The sequence below is a fragment of the Argopecten irradians genome, chromosome 10, assembly GCF_041381155.1.
Source record: "Argopecten irradians isolate NY chromosome 10, Ai_NY, whole genome shotgun sequence".
NCBI lineage: Eukaryota > Metazoa > Mollusca > Bivalvia > Pectinida > Pectinidae > Argopecten > Argopecten irradians.
Genome location: NC_091143.1, coordinates 3,847,133 through 3,865,108, shown reverse-complemented (window position 1 = coordinate 3,865,108; position 17,976 = coordinate 3,847,133). Strand labels below are relative to the sequence as shown.

At 36.6% G+C, this 17,976-nt stretch overlaps 2 protein-coding genes across 10 annotated transcripts in view; both read right to left on the bottom strand.

Annotated features, from left to right (window-relative positions):
- The window catches only part of LOC138332928 (unconventional myosin-IXb-like), a 98,999-nt gene extending 96,342 nt beyond the window's left edge, over nt 1–2,657 (bottom strand). For all 9 annotated transcript variants that reach the window (XM_069280966.1, XM_069280968.1, XM_069280970.1 and 6 more), the window contains exon 1: nt 2,360–2,657. The gene's annotated coding sequence lies outside the window, so the exon portion shown is untranslated. The remainder of the gene's footprint in view (nt 1–2,359) is intronic.
- Nucleotides 2,658–9,227: 6,570 nt separating this feature from the next.
- LOC138332926 (protein mono-ADP-ribosyltransferase PARP6-like) overlaps nt 9,228–17,976 on the bottom strand; it is a 33,406-nt gene continuing 24,657 nt past the window's right edge. Inside the window, exon 21 of the mRNA XM_069280964.1 lies at nt 9,228–17,732. Within this exon, the coding sequence (XP_069137065.1) occupies nt 17,636–17,732 (97 nt within the window). The 3' untranslated portion in view covers nt 9,228–17,635. The remainder of the gene's footprint in view (nt 17,733–17,976) is intronic.

The window sequence follows — 17,976 nt, the reverse complement described above, 5'->3', positions numbered from 1 at the left end:
CAATAATGTCCAGTCCCAGACACTGTAACCCCTATTGTAGATCTATGCAACTGAAGCAGAGTCTGTTTCATTATATAAAGTATATGTGTATCACTGTCATTGCTAATCATTACAAATTTGTTTGAATCAGAAACTTCAAAACCAATCTTGTTATATCTGTAATCAAGCTCTGTAACTCATAAAGGTATGGTGAGATTGATTGGTATTCATTTATGATTGCTTTATATAGAGGCCTCAAATGAGATAAATCACATATACCTCATGAAATATAAAGGTTTACATTAAAATACTTCATCATTTTCCTAAATAATGTTACAAAAAGGCATTTTATATAATTAAAATTAAATCTTTAACATTTAAATTGAATACACAATAATACAATATTATAATGTACTGTGTTACAACGTATATCTCTGTATGTATAAATTTACAGTTCATCAATCAATTTTTTGTTCTATATTTAGATAAAGATTAATAACAAAATGATGGATAATTAATTACGATACAATTAGTGGTTACAAGTATAAATATAATTAGTTAACCACAATAAAAATATGAGTGTAACCAAGATCTCCAAGGTCAGGTCATATCCTACACACTGACTTTATATCTATATACTGGATTTGATATTTGCCACCTAAGTAAACATATAAACACAAAGAACCTGTGGGTCGGTAAAGTAAATAGCTATATCTGTATATGTACAGGCAAGCAGAAAGTCTCTATAAGCCTTTAAATCTCAGGCTAAATCATAAAGTCACTGGCTCTATATAGTATATACATGACAGACTTATATTTCATCCATACATGTATATTTGTGACACAACCTTACATAATTTTGAAATTTGTATATTGTAATACACATTGTTATTTGTAATACACATTATCCACACGTGTATACCAGGCTGGCCGGGAGTTGATGAGTGACAGTGCTGTCGCACCAGTAAGCATAGCCAAGTGTCAGTATATATATCATAATGACAAGATAATAACCAGTCCACTTGGTGACCACCAGTCTCATGTGTACCTTACACACCGTACATGTTATAATGACACCTTATACCTATAGAAATAGTTATTTAATACCTAATCATGCAATTGCTATAAAAACGAAGCATAAAATTCTATATTTCAATCCACAACAAACACCATATCAAGCTCAAAGTAAAAGTAACCAGAGATCTAGTAGTATAATTACATAGGATGCAGACAGCATTTGCCAATGTCTTTATACCGACAAATGTCCCCAATCTTGACTCTCGAGGGCATTGGAGTAGGCTGCCGTTCTTTGTATAGTATGTTACACTATGTAGTGGGTGTGGTTCTTGTCATGATGCCCTATTGGGTGCTAATTGGTCTCCATAACAATTTCTTTTGTACAGAAAGTGTCTCACATGTACAAAAAATAATACACAGCAAACTACAAACTGTGTTCAAATCACACAATAAAAGGAATTACTGATATACAAATGAAAGGATGTTTCACTATTATTTAATTGACTCTATGGTTTAAGAACTTGTTCTGTGCGCAATTCAGCTGCAACAGCATCATATAAAATCTTTATCATCATGTATGTATACAAAAACTACTTTAGTGACCAAAATGGTATGACAATTTGCAAATTGGAAACATTGAGGATTATATCAACCTTTCTTCAAAACAGTATTGTGACCACCTTATATTGGAATCGACATAGCAGTATAATTAAAACTTACATAATGTATGTTGTACATGTTTCAGACTTAATTAAGCATTTTTTTAAGCTTTAGACCAAGTTCAAAGTATATTGTATGTATAATTTCCTTATCAAAAAATACTTTTCTGACCATCTTTGAGAATTCCGAAATTTAAACTGTTAAATCATATTTTTTGTGAAACTTTGAGGATAAATCCTACACAAACAAGTGTATAAAACGATGATTGCGTCCATTAAACTTGTACTGCTTGACTTGGGATGTTAAAACATGCTTTCCTAATTATAAGGGTGTATTGAAAGTCCTGTTCTGTGTATATTTGTGTTGTGTATTGTATACACACTTTGTGTATTCTACAATACACACACCAACACTGTCAGCTGTTGCAAAAGGCAACTAAAACAAACCATAATTTATCGGCAAAGTACTCGATTCACTGGAAACTCCACCATTATCGTATGAGTATTTTGTTTAGATCAATAAAGGAAATTTTCCTTTGCAACAAATTATCATACAGTGGTGTAAAGTAAACAGACGACCCTGTCTATCGCAACCAACCAACCAAAACATTCTCATCAGTGTACGGCACGGGGAAGTATACAAGTAACTATATGAGGAGGTAGAAGCTAGATATGTAATAATGATACAGTGGTTGTATACTCACTTCAATTTATCGATAAATTATCCATATCACGACCACAGATTGCTATTTATCCTTTGTCACATCCCGGCAGTCTGCAGACAGATTGGGAAGTGGGGTTGTCTGGCGGCCGTTAAAAATACACATCGAACGGATTTCAATAAAGATGTATACATTAAAATCAACCTTTTCTGTCAGTGAACTGCAGCTTAAAATTCCGTGGTTCACTGGAACTGTATATCCTGACTGTCACAGTATTTCCTACGATCAACATCACAACGTTGAAGTCCCATGTTCCCTTTTCAGGATTACTCATCATGCAGTTAACTATTTACTGGCGTGCGATTGGTTAATTTTATTTCAACTTCCCATACTCCTCACGGGTTGTAAACTGTAAGCCCGGTTTATGGCCACAATACGGAAATAGACTGCACAGTATCGTTACCGTAGGCCTAGTACATACATTAAGAAAATGGTTATAGACGGTAAATTAGAGTTATAATGCGACAGAACATGTCCATACCCTGTAATCGTTACATATTCACAATTAAAAGATAAAGGAAGTCGTGGAAACGCAATATTTGTCTTTCGCCAACTTTTGTTCCAACTTTTTGGCGCGTAACGTTATGAACCTTTAGAGAGAGTTTTATGAATTTATGTCTTTTTTTACGCCATGCTAGATAAATTTGACATTGAGCTTTATCTAACCCATCAAAAACGTCACGTTAACAAGTAACGAGGATATACAAGAAGAAAAAAAATTAAAGAAGAGAAACTGAAAGCAAAGGAAGAATGAATCCTCAGTAAAACAGTAAAAAAAAAGTGAAAGCAAACAAAATACCGACGTCTAAAGATAGAAAATTTTCGGCTGCAAAGAGCTACAAAAATGTACAGTAGGCCTAGTGTAAACTGGGCAAATTGCGATTCGTGTCATAAGAACTACTTCCCATGGAGTAACTGTGCCGTTCCAATGTTACATATGTGGCTAAACATTGTCCATTAAATAATGTGTATCGTTAGCATTCAAAACAAAGAATAACCTTTCACGAACCTTTCACATTCTATTTCATTTGAAATTATTTTTAGACTATGTAATATTTTTAGACTATGTAATAGATAAGAACCATACATGTATGGAATAATGCTATGTGCACGAGTTTAAAAAAATAAAGGATTTTCGACGATCCATTGAATTTTGTAAAAATATATACAGTGGTCGAAATTAGCCATGTGAGATCATAGTTAGATCTAGGTCTATCAGCTAAGTACTTACACAATCGACAAAAACATCACGAACAATAACCAGAACTGAAAGCTGAGCGGGAGATCCAAAGGTGGTCCAACTATCACCAAAACTAGGGTCTTTGTGTAGCCTTAGTTTGCATGTCAAAGCAGAAACATATAATGTATATCTAATGCATGTTTCTGGTCAAAGCAATCTCAAAGATCGCCATTTTCTCAAGACGCAGAAGTTCGAAACGATTAACTGGAAGGAATGGCAACAGGAGCAAGCGAAGCATATGAGCAGGGATTCAGTATCCAGAATAGACAATGAGGGATAGAAAAAAGAAGAGAGCTACTTTAAATTGTTGCTAATCCGTACAGGTCTAGAACGACAGTTTACGAAGGAACTAACATACTCCAAAGTAGTGATTAACTTAATTACATTTAAAAGAGATTCTTTGTGATGCTAATGCGGACAAACCGCATAGATCACATGGAATTGTAGGAAGAAATTTTCGGAAAGAAGAGGAACCAAAATTGAACGCGGTTCCAAGACAAGAAAGTACGAGCGTCATCTGGTCTTGGATATAAACCAATCATGACCATCTAGTTGATAGAATAAAAGAGAAAGAACTAATAAGTAACCATGGCACACAACACTTAAAAATAAACGAGAAAGCATTCATGGTAGGGAGAAATCGTGATCGGGATCGAATCAAGGCAGACGGATGACAGTAATGAGAAGGCAGCGCTGACTCCGAAGAAGGAAAATGTATGGTGCGGAGTGTAAGAATAGAGGTCACGAGAAAGAGAGGGAGAAAGAGATGGAAAGGAAGGAATCAATCGAAATGGTCTGTCAGGACCGCGTCGACAAGATGAAACTCATGGAACTGGAATTTGACAAAGAGGGTCAATCAGGCGGTATCCACTCGTTCAACAAAAATAAATGTGCTGTGACAAGTCTCTGACGTTATACTTTCATCAGACTAGAATGGGAACTAGTACCAGACACTAAACTGGTACTATACGACAAGAGAAGGACACCTGGCGTTGTGTTAACAAGTGTAAGCAATCAGATGTCAGAAACACTGGTCAGTTGAAGGAAAGGAAGACAAGAGTAACGCAGGTAAAAAAGGCAGTTTCTTCAAGAAGTGATATAGTCTACTACACAGGAATACATAGTCTGCTAAACCTTCCAATATTATTACGCGTTTAATTTTTTTTCTATACCTGTCCACTAGCACCGTAATAAATAATAGGCAAAAAAAAAAAAAATAATAATAAAAAAAGCCTAATAGTATTGGCAGGTTTAGCGGACTAAGAAATATACAGAGGATAACTGGCATTATCATCAATAGCAGACGTATCCATAGATGACAGTGCAGGTAATATCTGGACATCGTCAAAACAAAAGAAATAAATAGGATACAGAAACCATTAATAACAAAGCTGACTGCAATTGAAAAAGAAGAAAAAGAGAGAAAAAGCAAGAACATCTTGGAAGAGTGTCGGGATCTGGGTGACAGCCGCCAAGCATATGACTTTATTGCGGAGGTTAGATGTAGAGATTGTTTTTATATAAACGCGATGGAAAATGAGCGTACTACAGTATACTGGTAGTTATAGACTTGGATAGGAACAAAACATGACTTACCAAAGCTCCATAACCAACTGTTTGACCACAGATCACCACTGTTGACCCACTAATGTTGCATCAAGAGTTTGTTCCTAAACGTCCTTGACCATACATATATCCCACAACTGGTACGTTTGATACAGAAGACTAAATATTCAGATGTATTGCACCACTTCGATTCTTTAATGATGTATGTATTTCATATCGTCCGCAATGTTTGTATGTACCACTATACAAATATGTACATAGTAAAGGTAACTTCGTATACCACTATATAATCCCTTTTGAACCGAAACCTTCTTCCACCAACAAGCATTGTTGTTACTGTTGTGTCAAAGTGGCTCCTTGTTTTTATTTGTACACGTGTAAATTCCATTTGTTTCTAAGAACATGTTAATATGCACCCAAGTTAAAATCTTGAGAGTAAAACATTATGACAGCTACATGTATCTCCGATGTTTTGACTATTCTAATTTTATCCACAAGAAAGCAAAGAGCAGAGCTGTGTAGTTTTTAAGATGCATGCACCCTAGACTCGTGTAGAATTGAAACTTGCAAATTGAACTTTTGCTTAAACTTAAAGACCATCTTTGATGACAATGAGAAAGTAGTTTAGTGTACAAATTGTACATTTGTTGTTTATAGGGCATTAGTATACTAAGGATAACCAGGACATTAATAGGACCGACTTCAAATCTTTCCAGACAAGAACAGAAAAGTTACCTCCCCTACAATTAAGTCTAGGAGTTTAATACTACAAAGAAAAGTTATCTCCACTACAATGAAGATTGAGAGTTTAATACTACAAAGAAAAGTTATCTCCTCTACAATGAAGTCTAAGAGTTTAAAACTGCAAAGAAAAGTGATATCCCCTTCAATGAAGATTGAGAGCTTAATACTACAAAGACAAGTTATCTCCCCTACAATGAAGTCTAGGAGTTTAATACTACAAAGAAAAGTGATCTCCCCTACAATGAAGTCTAAGAATTTAATACTACAAAGAAAAGTTATTTCCCCTACAATGAAGTCTAAGAGTGTAATACTACAAAGAAAAGTTATCTCCGCTACAATGAAGATTGAGAGCTTAATACTACAAAGACAAGATATCTCCCCTACAATGAAGTCTAGGAGTTTAATACTACAAAGAAAAGTGACCTCCCCTACAAGGAAGTCCAGGAGTTTAATACTACAAAGAAAAGTTATCTCCGCTACAATGAAGATTGAGAGCTTAATACTACAAAGACAAGATATCTCCCCTACAATGAAGTCTAGGAGTTTAATACTACAAAGAAAAGTGACCTCCCCTACAATGAAGTCTAAGAGTTTAATACTACAAAGAAAAGTGACCTCCCCTACAATGAAGTCTAAGAGTTTAATACTACAAAGAAAAGTTATCTCCGCTTCAATGAAGATTGAGAGCTTAATACTACAAAGACAAGATATCTCCCCTACAATGAAGTCTAAGAGTTTAATACTTCAAAGAAAAGTGACCTCCCCTACAATGAAGTCTAAGAGTTTAATACTACAAAGAAAAGTGACCTTCGCTACAATGAAGTCTAAGAATTTAATACTACAAAGAAAAGTGATCTCCCCTACAATGAAGTCTAAGAGTTTAATACTACAAAGAAAAGCGATCTCCCCTACAATGAAGATTGAGAGCTTAATATACAAAAGACAAGTTATCTCCCCTATAATGAAGTCTAGGAGTTTAATACTACAAAGAAAAGTGATCTCCCCTACAATGAAGTCTAAGAATATAATACTACAAAGAAAAGTTATCTCCCCTACAATGAAGTCTAAGAGTGTAATACTACAAAGAAAAGTTATCTCCGCTACAATGAAGATTGAGAGCTTCATACTACAAAGACAAGATATCTCCCCTACAATGAAGTCTAGGTGTTTAATACTACAAAGAAAAGTGACCTCCCCTACAATGAAGTCTAAGAGTTTAATACTACAAAGAAAAGTGACCTCCCCTACAATGAAGTCTAAGAGTTTAATACTACAAAGAAAAGTTATCTCCGCTTCAATGAAGATTGAGAGCTTAATACTACAAAGACAAGATATCTCCCCTACAATGAAGTCTAAGAGTTTAATACTTCAAAGAAAAGTGACCTCCCCTACAATGAAGTCTAAGAGTTTAATACTACAAAGAAAAGTGACCTTCGCTACAATGAAGTCTAAGAATTTAATACTACAAAGAAAAGTGATCTCCCCTACAATGAAGTCTAAGAGTTTAATACTACAAAGAAAAGCGATCTCCCCTACAATGAAGATTGAGAGCTTAATACTACAAAGACAAGTTATCTCCCCTATAATGAAGTCTAGGAGTTTAATACTACAAAGAAAAGTGATCTCCCCTACAATGAAGTCTAAGAATATAATACTACAAAGAAAAGTTATCTCCCCTACAATGAAGTCTAAGAGTGTAATACTACAAAGAAAAGTTATCTCCGCTACAATGAAGATTGAGAGCTTCATACTACAAAGACAAGATATCTCCCCTACAATGAAGTCTAGGTGTTTAATACTACAAAGAAAAGTGACCTCCCCTACAATGAAGTCTAAGAGTTTAATACTACAAAGAAAAGTTATCTCCGCTACAATGAAGATTGAGAGCTTAATACTACAAAGAAAAGTGACCTCCCCTACAATGAAGTCTAAGAGTTTAATACTACAAAGACAAGTTATCTCCTCTACAATAAAGATTAAGGGTAATACTACAAAGAAAGGTTATCTACCCTACTACTAAGTCTAAGAGTTTAATACTACATAGAAAAATGATCTCCCCTGCAATGAAGTCTAAGAGTTTAATTGCTTCAAAAAAGTTATCTCCCCTACAATGAAGTCTAGGAAATTAAAAATATACTACAAAGAAAAGTTATCTCCTCTACAATGAAGTCTAGGAGTTTAGTAATATACTACTAAAAAAAAATTGCAAAGCTACAGATTGTTTCATTAATTTTTAAATTAATGATAATTTGGTGATGGATTTCCGTATCCAGAACATGGTAAAACATCCATGTAATTAAAAAAAAACCCATTCCTTTCATATTTATCTGTAGTATATTGCATTTTCTGTTGGCCGGATAGAAACCCAATGATTCTAGCGAATGATTCAAATTCTTGAAGACTTCTTTTAATCAATTATCAAGACAGAGTTTTGTTAAATCTTTACTCATCAAATGAACAACTTTGTTTATAGAGATTTTTATAGGCCAGATACCAAGACCCTGCCTTAATAAGCTTTTATGTCCATTACATCTGCAGCAGAGGTTGACTCGATTGGTACCATTCTTATTCAGGAATGTGTATTCCATTCACTTGATTAAAGCATTATTCTACTGTTGGGAAAGCCTTCTGAGCCTTTCCCACATGAGACTAATAGAATCTTACATGGGTCTGTCAAGTAGACAGGGATATCTCAAAAGCCTCGGGTTGACCAGACTAATCTTTCACGAGGTTTGAGATATCCCAGTCCACTTGACAGACCAATGTTTGATTATTTTTCTCCCATACTTTCACGAAACATTGTGAAAATGCAGTTTTTAGAAACATTACCAATGCGTCGCCATCATAGGAACGTCGCAGTGCGTAAAAAGTAATGACGTCGCTGACAATAGACACCGCATGTATTGATGACGTCACAACATTATCTAGCATGTGTGAGCTGTCTTTTCCCTACCCCGGTAAAAGACAGAGTTATCTTTTCCCTAGCAACCGCGAGATAATCCTGTCAAGAATGGGAGAAAGACTGATCATCACTCCATGACAGCAGAGCAGAATGCCCTTTGAATTATCAAAAGTTATTCCCACTTTTTATCAAAACATTTTCATAGTTTGGCATATCTGTTCACATTCTGCTTGTTCACCGATATCCTAATATTCTGAAAAATTCCTCTGTTTTCAGAAAGGCAATCTAGAGTTGACATGTGAACTCCCAAGATTATTGATTGATCTCTAACAGGAATGTAATGTAATTAATAATAATTAATGTATAACCTTAAAATACAACGAGGAAAACAATAAACGCATGTTATCTATATTTAATAACCAAATCAATAGTCATTTGTAAAATGCCTCAATCAACAAGGACATGTATAATTGTATACATCATCATCAACATGTCATATATCACACTGTGCTCTGTATAATGTCTCTATAACACTTCCAGGGAGGACATTCAATCTCAAGTTTTCACGAGTCATAGAAAATATGTACATGGAGACGTCAAGGGACAAAAAAAAAAAAAAAAAATAAAATACCAATTACAAATTGCAATTGACCTGTCACATCAAGTAAATGGAAATAAGATGCATTAACCTTTTTCCTGAAATGGAGTCAAAATTGTGGGGTGAGCAATAACTTAATACACACATACAAAAATAATAAATTTAACAGTTGCTAAACAAGCCTAATATACAAGACGTTATAAATTGTACGTCACATCATACATGTTAAAAACAAAACCATTTCTTCCTCTGTATGAAGAGAAACAACAAAGACAGAAGGAATGTATAGACAACTTAATACCTAAACAACTAATTTTAGACTGTAGGAAAGAGCTCTCTGTTAAAACAAGAGATCCCAGAGGGATCTTGGCGCCCACCAAAGAATGATCTATATCTGACAAATGAAAGATGGATCTTTTCTCTACTTTTGAAACTTTTTCAAACATACTACATATAAAATTTGAGACAGATCGCTTCAGTACCTTTTAAAATTGTGGTAACAAACTTCAACTATCAAAATCCAAGATGACTCCTTGGCGGCCATCTTGTTGATCAATCAGTCCAAAATCACAATATGCACCACTAGGGCCCTAGGGGAACCTACATGTGAAATTTGAGAAAGATCCATTCAATACTTTCTGAGAAATAGCGATAACAAACTTTGAATAACAAAATCCAAGATGGCTGCCTGGCAGCAATTTTGTTAACCGATCGGTCCCAAATCACAATATGCACAACTAGGGCCCTAGGGGAACCTTCATATGAAATTTGAGACAGATCCCTTCAGTACTATCTGAGAAATAGCGGCAGCCATCTTGTTCACCGATTGGTCCAAAAATGCAAAATGCACAACAAGGGCCCTAGGGGAACCAAGATATTAAATTTGAGAAAGATCCCTTCAGCACTTTTTGAGAAATGGGGATATCAAACCTTAACTATCAAAATCCAAGATGGCCGCCTGTTTTTCCTATCAGCCTCAAAATCTGTATGGCACAAATAGGGACCAAGGGTAACCTCCATGTGAAGTTTGAACAAAATTCCTTCAGTAGTTCTCAAGAAATATTGATAACAAACTTCAACTGCCAAAATCAAAGATAGCTGCCTGGCGGCCATCTTGTTTTTTCGATCAGCCGCAAAATCTGTATGGCACAACTAGGGACCAAGGGTACCCTCCATGTGAAGTTTGAACAAAATCCCTTCAGTAGTTCTCAAGAAATATCGATAACAAACTTCAACAGCCAAAATCAAAGATGGCTACCTGGCGGCCATCTTGTTTTTCCGAACAGCCTCAAAATCTGTATGGCACAACTGGGGACCAAGGGTAACCTCCATGTGAAGTTTGAACAAAATCCCTTCAATAGTTCTCAAGAAATATCGATAACAAACTTCAACTGCCAAAATCAAAGATGGCTGCCTGGCGGCCATCTTGTTTTTCCGATCAGCCTCAAAATCTGTATGGCACAAATATGGACCAAGGGGACCCTCCATGTGAAGTTTGAACAAAATCCCTGCAGCAGTTTTTAAGAAATAGTGATAACAAGCATTGTTTACGGACGGACGACGGACCACGGACGCAGGGCGATTTGAATAGCCCACCATCTGATGATGCGAAAAAAGCCGTTTGAAAAACTCTCCACAACTTTTGAGTGTCCTGTTACCATAATTTGCGAGTTAACTAACTATATAATGTTCATATCATTACCTTGTGGTGTATATACAGCGCCCTGTTATATTTGTAAGTATTACTTAATTTTGTATTAAAACTATGTGTGAATACACAGGATTATGTATTGTTACATATAGCAACTAAGACTTCATATATTATTCAGTGTTTACTGCAAAATCAAAACAACATACCATACACATAAAACAAGAGGCCCAGAGGGCCTGTATCGCTCACCTGGTTTGTAATGTCAAGCCATATTTTGAATACAGGTTCATTGTTTCTTTTCTGAAGGAATTTGAATTTTTACCTCTATTTCCCCTATTGGACCCCGCCCCTCCTGCCCCCGGGGGGTCAGAGCCAAAATTTATACAAGTTCTGTTCCCCTTCCCCCATGGATGTTTGAGGCCAAATTTGGTTACAATCCATGCAGAACTTTAGGACAAGTAGCGATTTATAGGAATTACCTCTATTTTCCATATTGGGCCTCATCCCTCCTGCCCCGGGGGGATCAGAGCCAAAATTTATACAAGTTCTGTTCCCCTTCCCCCAAGGATGTTTGTGGCCGAATTTGGTTACATTCCATGCAGAACTCTAGGACAAGTAGCGATTTATAGGATTTACCTCTATTTCCCCTATTGGACCCCGCCCCTCCTACCCCCGTGGGGTCAGAGCCAAAATTTATACAAGTTCTGTTCCCCTTCCCCCAAGGATGTTTGTGGCCAAATTTGGTTACAATCCATGCAGAACTCTAGGACAAGTAGCGATTTATAGGATTTACCTCTATTTCCCCTATTGGGCCTCGCCACTCCTGCCACGGTGGGGTCAGAGCGGAAATTTATAAAAGTTCTGTTCCCCTTCCCCCAAGGATGTTTGTGGCCAAATTTGATTACATTCCATGCAGAACTCTAGGACAAGTAGCGATTTATAGGATTTACCTCTATTTCCCCTATTGGGCCCCGCCCCTCCTGCCCCCGGGGGGTCAAAGCCAAAATTTATACAAGTTCTGTTCCCATTCCCCATAGGATGTTTGTGGCCAAATTCGGTTACAATCCATGTAGAACTCTAGGACAAGTAGCGATTTATAGTATTTACCTCTATTTCCCCTATTGGGCCCCGCCCCTCCTGCCCCAGGGGGGGTCAGAGCCAAAATTTATACCAGTTCTGTTCCCCTTCCCCCAAGGATGTTTATGGCCAAATTTGGTTACAATCCATGTAGAACTCTAGGACAAGTAGCGATTTATAGGATTTACCTCTATTTCCCCTATTGGGCCCTGCCCCTCCTGCCCCCGGGGGTCAAAGCCAAAATTTATACAAGTTCTGTTCCCCTTCCCCATAGGATATTTGTGGCCAAATTTGGTTACAATCCATGTAGAACTCTAGGACAAGTAGCGATTTATAGGATTTACCTCTATTTCCCCTATTGGGCCCCGCCCCTCCTGCCCCCGGGGGTCAAAGCCAAAATTTATACAAATTCTGTTCCCCTTCCCCATAGGATGTTTGTGGCCAAATTTGGTTACAATCCATGTAGAACTCTAAGACAAGTAGCGATTTATAGTATTTACCTCTATTTCCCCTATTGGGCCCCGCCCCTCCTGCCCCAGGGGGGTCATAGCCAAAATTTATACCAGTTCTGTTCCCCTTCCCCCAAGGATGTTTATGGCCAAATTTGGTTACAATCCATGTAGAACTCTAGGACAAGTAGCGATTTATAGGATTTACCTCTATTACCCCTATTGGGCCCCGCCCCTCCTGCCCCTGGGGGGTCAGAGCCAAAATTTATACAAGCTCTGTTCCCCTTCACCCAAGGATGTTTATGGCCAAATTTGGTCACAATCCATGGGGAACTCTATGACTAGTAGCGATTTAAGTTAAATGTTGACGGACGGACGGACGGACGGACGACGGAAGCCGCGCCATGACATAAGCTCACCGGCCCTTTAGGCCAGGTGAGCTAAAAACAACAACTAAAAATTGATTAATAAATAAACAATTAAAATGAAGTGAAGAACCATGTGCTCCTGAGGAAGAAGTGTTATCTGCTTGATTAGCGACACCAGTCGTGTTCATAAGTATTGTTATGTAGGAACAATAGTCATAATTGTACCAACGAGTAGATTACCAACCATTTAAGAGACGTAATATCCCTTAGGATTTCTTGATCAGATCATGATTCATACAACTTTAATTCTTTTTGTTTTATGTTCTATTTATCAACCAGAGTCACATTTATGTATGTACCATGTTATGGATTGAAAAGGTAAAAAAAAATATGTCTATTTAAGGTTATCCGACCAACCCTAATTTTTTTACCCCGACCCTAATTTTTTTCCTTTTTCTTTTTTTCTTAAAAAAATTAAGTCGGGATTTCGATTTCAGACTCCTGTTCTGACCATTATTTTAGAGTGAAAGACACTAAAACAAAAAAAAACAAAAAAAAAATCCTCCCGACCTACTGACCCTATTTTTTTTGCCAATGTAACCCTAACAGACATATATATTTTGAGGCCTAATTTGAAAGAATGTATGATTTACAATTCTACCAATAACATTTCTATAGGCTTTTATCATATACATGCACCTAATAAATGGAAACTAAACAAAATGGAAAGGTCCAAAGGTTAAAGATGATATTTTTACTTACTCTGGAAACATCAGAAATAAAATAACTTGAAAAGAAAATACACTGTATGAATAGAGATGGTTAAAGAGTTTTATCCTGCAACCTACCACATATATTTCTGCTGTATACAGCACTGATGAAAAATAGCTGTATTTCAGAATTTCATCATGAGCGCCGCGATTCGACTGACCTAACGCCGAGGCGAAACATATGCATTGTTTGAAAGTATACATAGTCAGTGTCTAACAAGAGATCCCAAAGGGATCTTGGCGCCCACCAAAAAATGATCTACGTCTGAAAATGTAAAGGGGGATCTTTTCTCTACTTTTCAAACTTTTACTACATATTACTACATATGTAATTTGAGAAAGATCCTTTCAGTACTTTCTGAGATATATAACAAACTTCAATGATTAAATCCAAGATGGCTACCTGATGGCCATTTTGTTGACCGATCGGTCCTAAAATGCAATATGCACAACTAAGGTCCTAGGGGAACCTACATATGAAATTTGAGATAGCTCCCTTCAGTACTTTCTGAGAAATAGCCGTAATAAACTTTAACTATCAAAATCCAAGATGGCTGCCTGGCGGCTATCATGTTGACCGATCGGTCCCAAAATGCAATATGCACAACTAGGGCCCTAGGGGAACCTACATATGAAATTTGAGATAGATCCCTTCAGTACTTTCTGAGAAATAGCGGTAACAAACTTTAACTATCAAAATCCAAGATGGCGGCCTGACGGCCATCTTGTTGACCGATCGGTCCCAAAATGCAATATATACAACTAGGGCCATAGAAGAATTTTTAACCTACCTATGAAATTTGAGAAGGTTCCCTCCAGCCCTTTCTGAGAAATAGCGGTAAGAAGAAATGTTAACGGAAGGACGGACGGCCGACCATGGACGAAAAGTGATTTGAATAGCCCACCATCTGATGACTCTCGCCACTTTTTTTCTTTCATAATCCTCCTCACCAAAATGCAGCTTTATATCGAGACACTAACCATGTATTTTCTACATCATTGTGAGATATTCTCTACATCATTGTGAGATATTCTCTACATCATTGTGAGATATTCTCTACATCATTGTGAGATATTCTCTACATCATTGTAAGATGTTCTCTTCATCATTGTGAGATATTCTCTACATTTTGAGATATTCTCTACATCATTGTGAGATATTCTCTACATCATTGTGAGATATTCTCTACATCATTGTGAGATATTCTCTACATCATTGTGAGATTCTGCTGCTGGAACCATGGTAGTCGTACATAATAGTGTTTTGTCTTTGTTTTACAGAACTACACCCGTTTGTGAGTAGCTATTATTACCATTACCATCATTACAAGAGTTAATTAAACAAAAATGGACTTCTACCACATAAACAAAATATGGTAACAAAAAATATAGAATTACAAATAAAATGGTCAAATTTGGCATAAAGTATGATCTAAAAGGAATGACGGAGGCAAGGTTAAAGAGTTAGGATGACTGGAATATATACATGCATATTATATAAAGAAAAAAGTTACTGTCGGACAATGGATGCACTATGATCGATAGGGAGTCTAAAACATTTCTTAGAATGTCAATACATCATCCTGGCATCAGTAACCCACAGTACCATCATGACATAATGCTGAGAATCGTGACACATCAAAAAACTGTTTTTCCTGATATTTATCAGATTACTTCAGAAATTATTACCTTTTGTACCCTGACCTGGTGGCACATAAAAACTTGGTGTAGATTTGTATGAACTTTCTTGATGACCTCGACCTATTTTTCATTAACCATATTCAATGTGAATATATATATATATGCAGTATATAAAATTCAATATATATTGCCTACATAAAGATAATGACAGAAAAATTTTACTCATTGAAGTTTGAGTCAAGGTTCTGTTGTATTTCATTTATACATATTACTTAAAAGCATCATGTTATTGATTTTTTCATCACTCTCTCTCAAATACTGTAAATCAACTTTCTTTTGAGGATACTAAAATTTGCTTTTTCCATTTCAAAACAAGTTTGCAAAGATAAACAATCGTGAATTTACAATTTTAATGGATATTCATATCAATATAATTATAATCATGAAGATACTAATTTGCTGAGATAAACAGTTGTGCATTTCAATGGTTCTTGAAATTCGTGAAAAAAAATCGCACGCGAAAGAAAGTTAGTTTACAGTATAAAACAACACAAAATTATGCATGCGATTTAGACATATTCATCCTTTCATTGGACAAAGAGAGAAAAACTTCCATGTTTACTGGAATCATAGTTAATTTGTCCCCATATAACAATGTATATTTATAGACTGACAGGAATCTGTCTTTGGTATTACATGTAAGTATCAACAACATAGATTTAATAACAAGTGATCCCAGAGGGATCTTGGCGCCCACCAAAGATTGATCTATGTCTGACAAATGAAAGAGGGATCTTTTCTCTGCTTTTCAAACTTAAACTTCTTTCTTTTGTTCTTTTCAAACTTAAAACTTCTTTTCTCTGCTTTTCAAACTTTAAACTATCAAAATCCAAGATGGTTGTCGGCCATCTTGTTGACTGATCCGTCCCAAAATGCCTTAGGCAGAACTAGGGCCTTAGGGGAACCTACATATGAAATTTGAGAATGATCCCTTCAGTACTTTCTGAGAAATAGCGGTCACAAACTTTGACAAACAAAATCAAAGATGGTTGCCTGGCGGCCATCTTGTTTACTGATTGGTCCCAAATGCAATAGGCAGAACAAGAGCCCTAGGAGAACCTATATGAAAATTTCAGAACGGTCCGTTCAGTACTTTCTGAGAATAAAAGGTAACAAACTTAAACTATCAAAGTCCAAGATGGCAACATGGTGGCCATTTTGTTAACAAATCAGTCATTAAATGCAATATGCACAACTATCGCCCAATGGGAACTTACATATGATATTTGAGAATGATCCCTTCAGTACTTTCTGAGAATTAGCGGTAACAAGCATTGTTTATGGATGGACGACGGACACCGGACCATGGACGAAAGGCGATTTGAATAGCCCACCATCTGATGATGGTGGGATAAAAACAACCTCTCTCTCATCATGCATATAAATATCCGACAGTTTCATCAGTCTCTCTTGTGTATGTCTCCTAAATGGATACTAAATGCACAATTTCCACCTGTTTTGTCGGGAACATACTCTCTTTCTTTCTCTCCTAAAAAGTAAGACATCCAATCGCTTTGTCATGATAACTCTGTCTTTCTGTTTGTCTGTCTGTCTGTCTGTCTCTCTCTCTCTTTATCTCTCTCTTCTAAGTTGCACAAAATCCAATTGCTTTGTAGAGAATATTCCCTTTCTCTTCTAACACATACACAACATGTAGGTGTCTGCTGTGTTCAAAACATCCTCATACTAAATTTACAGCTTAATCAGGGGTTAATTTCCTTCTCTCACTCCTAGTACAAGATCCTGCCACTGTATAGGGGGTACCCCTTCTCCCTCTACTAAAATGTACGATATCCCACTGCTTTGTAGGGAGTACCCCTTCTCTCTCTACTAACATGTACGATATCCCACTGCTTTGTAGGGGGTACCCCTGCTCTCTCTACTAACATGTACGATATCCCACTGCTTTGTAGGGGGTACCCCTGCTCTCTCTACTAACATGTACGATATCCCACTGCTTTGTAGGGGGTACCCCTGCTCTCTCTACTAACATGTACGATATCCCACTGCTTTGTAGGGGGTACCCCTGCTCTCTCTACTAACATGTACGATATCCCACTGCTTTGTAGGGGGTACCGCTGCTCTCTACTAACATGTACGATATCCCACTGCTTTGTAGGGGGTACCCCTGCTCTCTCTACTAACATGTACGATATCCCACTGCTTTGTAGGGGGTACCCCTGCTCTCTCTACTAACATGTACGATATCCCACTGCTTTGTCAATCTCTTTCTTGTATTTATCCACTTGTGTATTGATGTCAGAATCTCCCACTTGTCCATCCTCATACCTGTGATATATACAAGGATTATTTACAAAAGCTGCCAATGGTAATATCTGAACTGGATTCACATAAATAGGATCACTATCACAATTTATAAATAAGAACATATTGCTTACTAGTTATTCCAATAAACCTATAACACAACCGGTATATACCTTACATAAAAACTCTAACACAAACCTGAACTGCAAGAAAAAATCCAATTTTTCGCTTTTCTTTGGTAATTCTGAATGCAAAATATATGTAAACA